Below are 8,148 nucleotides of genomic sequence, written 5' to 3'. Positions count from 1 at the left end.
CCCCCCCCCCCCAAACACCTGTAAGCATCAGGGATGATGAACAGGGCTGGAGCAACCCTTCAATGCCAAGTTCACCAGGGTGTGAGGAAGCTGCATTAATGGAGGAATCAGTGGGAACTGTTTTGACAATAGTAATTGGGAGTCTATTGAAAACCAACCATAATGAAAAGAAAATTCAGCTCCATCAAATAAGACCACAGCATTGCTTCTGTCACACAAAACCACAGCACTGCATCTGTACCATTTGGGATAAAATGCACAAGGATTTATTATGACACAAAGTCAGAAAAAAAGCACTGAAAGCCATGGCACCCAGGCTAGAATATTTACATTCTCATTTAGGTTTATAAAAAATTTACTGGGTACCTACTAGATGCTGTACTCTTAGCAACTGCTCCTCCACACCCGGTGCAATTAAATAATGTTCATCTTCAGAATGAAAACTGAGGTTTTTACTAGCAAACCGAAGTCACTTTCCACTACACCACCTGGTAGGATACTTGTGCACACACTCTCTGGAAGCATACCTCGCTGAGGGCGGGTGCTTGGCATAGCAGTTAAGCTGCTGGTTGGGATGATCACATCTTGTAGCAGACTGCCTGGCTTCAGGTCTCGGCTCCACTCCCAATTCCAGCTTCCTGCTAATGCACACCCTGGGGGGTGGCGGCGATGGCTCAAGTACCTCATTCCCTGTCATCCATGAGGGAGGCCCAGAAGGAATTCCCGGTTCCCGGTTTCAGCCTAGCCCAGCCCAGGCTGTTATGAGCATTCAGGCGATGAACCACCGGATAGGAGGTCTCTCACTCCTGCTCTCTCTCACCCGTGCTCTCTCTCTGCCTTGCAAATAAATCAAATGAATACATTTTTAAAAGCATATCTAATAAATAAAAAAACCTAAATGAAAATAGGACATATTTTCATTTTTTAAAACGCAGCATACATTTTTAAAGAAGTGTTGTTCACCTTATTTTGCTAAAGATTCAGTTAGAGGTCACCCTCCCTGGCACTCCCGGAGGCCAGGGTCAGGGTCTGTGACGGCTCTCTCTGGCTCCTTCTTGCTCATGGATCTAACTGCTGTGTGGACCCCACGCGCATCTCTCACATCCTGTGTCCTGGGAGTCCCGTGGAATGAAGGAACGTGCTCTGGGACACTGCAGAACATCTTCATGCGTGAAGTCTGGGGATGTGATCCCAGGCCGCCACCTCAATTATGATATGATCAAGTATTCTGCCTATGTTTTCATCAGATGACTGTCACTTTATGGTCAGGAAGTCAAGGCCCAGGTGGAGCAGCAGTGGGATGTGCACCTGGCTCTACACTCTGGCTCTGGGTGATGAAGAAGGCCACTCCTGACGCAGATATTTTAAAATATCAGCCCTGAAAATAATGTCTCAGAGAAGCACACCTGTTTCTTATTGAACCGCAGCACTTGGAGCCTGCGTTTCCCTTCTTCGGCTGTTAGGTGTAATAGTTCAAAAACCACAGCACAGGGTTTTGCGCTCCTGCAGTCTCTCCTGGGCTAAACGGAACCAATGGATCTGATTACTAGAAAACAATCCTGTTGCCGATGCCATGGCTCAATAGGCTACTCCTCTGCCTGCGGCGCTGGCCCACCGGGTTCTAGTCCTGGTCGGGGCGCCGGATTCTGTCCCGGTTGCCCCTCTTCCAGTCCAGCTCTCTGCTGTGGCCCGGGAGTGCAGTGGAGGATGGCCCAAATGCTTGGGCCCTGCACCTGCATGGGAGACCAGGATAAGCACCTGGCTCCTGCCTTCAGATCAGCGAGGTGTGCTGGCCGGCCACAGCGGCTATTGAGGGGTAAACCAACAGAAAAAGGAAGACCTTTCTCTCTGTCTCTCTCTCTCTCACTGTCCACTCTGCCTGTCCAAAAAAAAAAAAAAAAAAAAGAAAGAAAGAAAGAAAGAAAACAATCCTGTTACTGGGCGTCTCCCACTGGTGATTGCTCCTTCTGACCACCCAGACAAGCAGGAAAGTCATTCCAGGAGCAAAGCCATTTTTCTCTCCTTCCTCAGCCCAGGTCTCCGGCACGGCACCCGTGGGAAACACGTGCAGAACTTCCGGTGTGTTCTGCAACGTTTGTTTCCTCAAGGGTCGAAGGCACAGCCCAGTACTGCAACGACCTTGGAGCAGACACCGAGGAGTCTAGAACCAGGTGTCCAGGAAGAAAAGGCAGGTGCAGGGGTTCTCAGCCATGAATGTCACCACGACGACTCAAAGGCTGCTTAGGATAGCGGCGGTGAGTGTGGAACTGGGCGGCAGGTGTGTCCCAGTCTCCACGTTAGCCTATTAATTCAGCTGGCAGGCGGGGGGACTGGAGGAATTTTATCCTATATCATTTCATTCTTGTATACATAAGGGGTCTTGGAAAAGTTCATGGAAAATGAGTACTATGAAAACACTATGCATGGACTAAAATTCATGCACCAGAATAAACCTGTCTTTTAGTTCCTACTTCCATGAACCTTTTACAGTAGGCTCAGTTTATAAGCCACTGCGCTTCAGAAGTGAGTGAGGTGGGCGGTTTCCATGACGCTACACTCAGGCCAGTTCTGCAGGAGGGACAGGCATTATCCTGGGAACAGATTCCTTTTTTTCTTTTCTAAAAAATTATTTATTTGAAAGGCAGAGTTACAGAAAGAGAGAGAGAGAGAGAGAGAGAGAGAGAGAGATCTTTTATCTGCTGACTCACTCCCCAAATGGCTGCAACAGCTAAGGCTTGGCCAGGCTGAAGCCAGGAGCCAGGAGCTTCATCTGGGTCTCCCACGTGGGTGCAGGGGCCCAAGCACTTGGGCCATCTTCTGCTGCTCTCCCAGGTGTACTAGCAGAGAACTGGACTGGAGTAGCTGGGACTGGAACCAGCACCATATGGGATGTGGGCATTGCAGGCAGTGGCTTAACCCATTAAGCACAACACTGTCCCCTAGAAGTAGGTTCTCACAAGGAATTTTTTGGATAATTTCTCATAAAAGCAACTTTAAAATGTTTTAAGGCTACATCTTTTATATAACTTTGCCAAATTCCCATTTTAAAGAAATACATGCTTATTTCAGTAATTATATAAAAACGAGATCACCTATTAATCCCAGAATAGCTACTAACATTTTTACATCTGCCTGCATTATTCTATGTATATCAATTTATATAAAATTTAAACAGCAGAATTAAATGCACACTACTGTGAAATTTGCTTTTGTACTTGCCAGTGTTGCAGGTGCACCTTTCCGCGATGGTGCCGAGTTCTAGTGTCCTGCTTCGATGCGTTCCGTGGATCTGCAGGTGTTCCTGTATGATGCTCTCTCCAGTTCCTCTTGATGGGCATTCCATTGTTTGTATTTTCTCTCAATCAAACATAACACAGCACCTTTACCTTCTTTATACAAACATATTTTCTCACTTGTGCAATTATTTGCTTGACAAAACCCTACAAGTGAAATTACTAAGTCGAAACATGCAGCACTTGTAAAGCCTTTTTGAAACGTTTGCCAAACACCCTCTGGAACAGCGCTGCCAGCGTCAGCTCCTGTGGGGGACAGAACCAGCCTTCTCACCAGCAGCAGGTTGTGGGGAGCGTGAAATACTGCAGTCGTTCCCCAGGATGACGGAGGCACACACATCGAATCACTGGCTATCCACACTTTCTGCTTTTGGAAGTTTTGGGTTAATATCCTTTCGAAGCTGGATTCACTGGCGAATCCATTTTTAAAATCATTGGCTGTTCTTATGATGAGAATATAAATTCTTTCTCTAATTTCCCAACAGATTTGTCTTAAAAATATTTTATAAGACTTTTTTTTCCCTGTCATGATTTTTGGCTTCAGTGTCCTTGTTGGAAAACTTCACGTTCCCTCCTGCGCCTTGCAAACCAACTCTGAACTCCCAGTGAGCCGAGGCCATCAATGCTCTGCGTTCATCTGCACCCCAGGAGCAACAGGCTTCCCTTGCTGTTTGCAAATACTCGGTATCACGAGTTTGAGCTGATGCCATCTGTTTGTGCTGTAGGCACGCTGTTCTGTGCTACTGCGGGTTCCATGCTCCCTCCTGGCTCTGTCCTGTGAATTGCTACAAGGAAGCACTCCAACACCCCCCTTGCTAGAATAAGGCTATTCGCATGCAGGGTCTCTTCCAGGTGAACCCACCATTTTTAACATTACTGCCCACCCAAGTTTCATTAAAACAGGGCAGAGGTTCTCTGTGTTTGTGTCATCCATGGGGACAAACAAAGGCTGAGAGGGCGATGCTTTAGGGGCCTGGGGAGTGGGAGTGAGGGGCAGGCCGCCACTCTGAGTGGGCGCCGCTGTGCCGGCTCGTGGGGCGTGGAAATCATCCAAGCCCGGAATTCAGCATCTGCGGAGCAGACTCCTATCCCCGAGACTGTCTTCCTTGATTTTTATGGCGTTCAGGTGGGCTGCTCGCCAGACAAGCCCCAGTACTGCAAATGCCAGTCAGAGAGACAGGCCCACCGCTGCCCCATGCTCTGCCGGGCCGGCCTTGGGCGCTGGGCTGCGGAGAGCCGAGAAGCCCGCACACGCGGACCGCGGCTGCGTCTCGCTTTGCAGGGCGAGGCTCAGGGATGCTACAAGCCGGCACCCCCTGGAAGCAGCTCGGCTTGCTCTGGAGGGCTCGGCTTGCTCTGTTACCTGTCCCACAGAGAACGGAAAAATGACATCCGCCGGCATCACGCTGAGATCAGGCGTCACTGCACTCCGCCACAGGACGGCCTCGGGGGAGGAGTTTGAGCGGTGACACCTGACAACGTGGCCGGCCTGGGACGCACGGCAGCTGTCGTCTGAGGCCCAACATCAGTCTGCTTCCTGGGCAGCGCTGACACAGCCCTATTTGTATTGTGCTGAGACTCCTCCAAAGTTGATGATTTTTAATTTGGCCAGATTTTCTTTGCAGACTTTCACTTTCTGAAAACAATAAGCCGTCAAGATCCAGGCAGGAGAAGCCATTCCTTTCTTTGGCCGGTGAGCCAGGTCCTCAGGAGGAGGTCCCCAGCAGAGGAACCAACGGCCAATCTGGCTCACCGTCCACTGAGGCTGCAAGAACAACAGCACCAGGTCCCTCTCCTGTGGGAGAAGCAAGGCCAAACCACTGTACAGGTGCTTGTTAGGTCTGGGCACCTGAGGAGGAGGAGTCAGGTGGAAACGCTGAGAAACGCAGCCAGGCCAGTGACTGCAGGGAGGTGCCCACTCTGGAGAGGAATGAGGGTGCGGGCGTGAGACCTGAGTTCAGAAAACCTGGGTGTTAGCCACAGATCCACTGTTAGCTGAGTGACCATAGGTAAAGATGGGGTACCGCTGGAAGTCCGCAGATAATGGAACTAAAAGGTAAGTTTATTTTGGTGCCTGAAGTTTGAAATCCAGGCATTTGAGGGCTCTTCCCAAAGTTCATGGGAAACGAGGATTATGAAAAAACTACAGGAGCATTTCAGAATGTTTTGGCATCAAAATAAAGTTATCTTTTAATTCACAAACTTGTTGCAGTGTGCTCATACTTCCCTTCTCCCGGCCCCCGTCCACTGTATTCAGAGAGCAGGGAGGTTTTGTGAGATGCCTGCGGCAGTCATCATGGCTGTGGGCTGTAGGAGGGCACTTGGTGACCTCTAACAGGCTCTACCACCGTGTGTAGAATCCGCACACGCACACAGCTGTGTGAGAGAACGCAGGGTTCGCCAGGTCCCCGTACACACCTGGCGGGCTCTGGTCGAGGCCCCCTCTGACCACACTGTAACCTGACGGTAGCCCGTGGGGTCCTTCCTGCCTGACTCCCCGGGGGCCTGCAGGCTGCTTCTCTCCCAAAGAGAAACACTGGAGCAGGCAAGAGCGCGTTCCGCCTTCTGCCTCGCAGCCACTGGCCCCACGTGCCGCTGTCCCCTGAGTAAAGAAGGCCCCGTCTCTCCCATAGCTCAGCTCTCCCATTGGCATCGGGAGGGGTTTGGTGGGCTCACCTCCGGGGTCTCCGAATCTACCATGTCTGCTCTGCACTCAGGCTCCCTGCACTGCTGTGGTGGGGTCAGGCCGGGAAAGCTGCAGGTAGACCAGTGTCAACCCCAAAGCCGAGTCTTCTGCAGCGAAGCCCGAGCAGCTGGAGCCCTCAGGGGTGTTGCCTGCCCTGGTGGGAGGGTGCAGCCTGGCCCAGAGCCCAGCAGGTAGGCCAGGGGTCGGGGGGAGCGACAGGCTGGGGCCTCGCCACAGGTCACATGACCGACAGATGCACTGGGAACACGCCTGGCTCCTTTATTTCTCCACGGTACCCTGCACAGCACCTGTCTCCAGGAGGCCAGCCCTGAAGTCCGCTGTCAGTAGCCTACGGTTTCTTTCTCCTTCCTGTTGAAGGGGTTGTAGGGCCTCACTGTCGTGACCATCCGGGACAGCGGCGCCTGGTGCCGAAAGACGTCAACTTTCATTTCTTTCCGCAAGACACTAGGCCAGGATGGAGGGAGACAGAAATGACACGTGAAGTAAACATTAGAAACATATATCCTCATCTGTCATCCAAATAAGGACCCATAACTACAAGGCAGAGAGGGGAGGGAGCGAGAGACAGAGGGGGAGAGAGAGGGAGAGTGCGAGAGGAAAGCAGAAAAGGAGGGCGGAGCTACTCCTAGCCACATTCAGTTGTGTTTGTGGCGTTTCCCACATGACAATGCACCTAGGTTCACTGACCGAAAACCTGCTGTGCGTAAAATTCCAGGTACTAAGAAGGAGCTGGGTCTACAGAGAGATGGCCACTGCAGGGAGTCTCTGCCTGGGTGGTCCAGGGCTCTGGGGGTACACCCGGGCCTCTAGGGGCTGGGGAAGGGTGTGAAGGGGGACCACACCCGGTGTGAAGGGGGAACAGAGGCGTGGAGACGACGGTGGTGGTGGGAGGGGCCGGGCCTCGCGGGAGGCCCCACCACACCAGGAGCTGCTGCAGGGTGAGGTCTGCATTACGCTGACCGAGGGCTGAAGCCGTGGTCTCCCTGCGTCTGGCGATACATCCGTCCTACCAAACTTGTCACGAGAATTAAAAAATTAACTGTGAACGTGTGCAATACTATGCACACAAAGAAAATAACTGAACACATGGAAAACTATGCAAACGAGGCTTCACCCACTGGTCACTGGTGCTCCTAAGGTCACAGTGGTCATTCGCAGGACTGTCACCCTGGCGGTGACACCGTGGTGCCAGCCACCCTGAGCCCAGCCCCTGGGTCCAGAGTGGTGTTGGCTTGGCTGGGAATTTTCTGGGGCTTGAATCCACACAAACCACGTGATGTCTGCATGTAGCAACAAGTTGCACAGCTAGCGTGGAACGGACCCACAATGCCCTGTCTCCTGCCGCGATGGTCGTGAAGCACTAGCGCTGATTTTCACGGCGTTGTGGGAAGCATCTGCTGAGGAAGCCCTGCTCCTGCAGCGGCTGCATTGTGGAGAGGCCGGACTGTGGAGGAAGCGGAGGCGGGGAGCACCGTGCCCGTATGCCCGACTCGTGAACCTGCACACTCCCACTCCCCTTCCATGGCCTGCTCACACACAGGCCTCCTCGCTTCAAGACTCTTCCAGTTGTTTCTTTCTTCTTGATTTTGCATCCTGTCCCTGAAGGGCTCCTAAGGCACCATGGGGGCCTGGACACCTCGCTCACAATGTGGGATGGGGACCACATGGCCCCTCTGTGTTGACATTCAGGCCTGGCGGCGACCTTGCCAACCAGAGCTCCGCGGCGAATGTGCTACCCACATGTTCTGCGTCAACAGCTGCAATGCCCCTGGCCCCTGTCCTCTTGTCAGTCCACCATCCAGAAGACTGGAGGCTGCACTTCCTGACTGGCGCCCAAATCCAGACGCGCGAGGTCAAGGAGAGAGTGGGCTGGGGGAAGTGGAGGCAGGGAGTCCAGGAGAGTGGCTGTTTGCCTTTGAAAGAAGTTTGTCAGGAAAGGAAGGAGAGGAGAGAATCGGGGGCCAGCGGGAGGCTCTCCTGGGCTTCTTCCCAAGTGACCGGCCAGCTGGAAGGGGCGAGTCCCAGGGCAAGTGAGCACACGCAGGCGGGAAGGGGGAGGGGAGCAGGGAGGGGGCGCTGATGCTTTTAGAAGACCCTGCCTTCCTGGGTGGAAAGGGAGCCCAGTGGTGGTGGGGATGGAGGCTGGGA

The 8,148-nt window shown here is 52.7% G+C and overlaps 1 protein-coding gene across 1 annotated transcript in view; it reads right to left on the bottom strand.

The window, feature by feature from the left end:
* Positions 1-240: 240 nt before the first annotated feature.
* SPMIP7 (sperm microtubule inner protein 7) overlaps positions 241-8,148 on the bottom strand; it is a 52,434-nt gene continuing 44,526 nt past the window's right edge. Inside the window, exon 9 of the mRNA XM_002721588.6 lies at positions 241-6,444. Coding sequence (XP_002721634.2) covers positions 6,321-6,444 — 124 coding nt within the window. The 3' untranslated portion in view covers positions 241-6,320. The remainder of the gene's footprint in view (positions 6,445-8,148) is intronic.

Source organism: Oryctolagus cuniculus, chromosome 16, assembly GCF_051225735.1.
Source record: "Oryctolagus cuniculus isolate XC-2025 breed Fujian yellow rabbit chromosome 16, ASM5122573v1, whole genome shotgun sequence".
NCBI classification, from domain to species: Eukaryota; Metazoa; Chordata; class Mammalia; order Lagomorpha; family Leporidae; genus Oryctolagus; species Oryctolagus cuniculus.
Note: the sequence above shows the minus strand (reverse complement) of the source record. Positions and strands in the feature narration are given on the sequence as shown.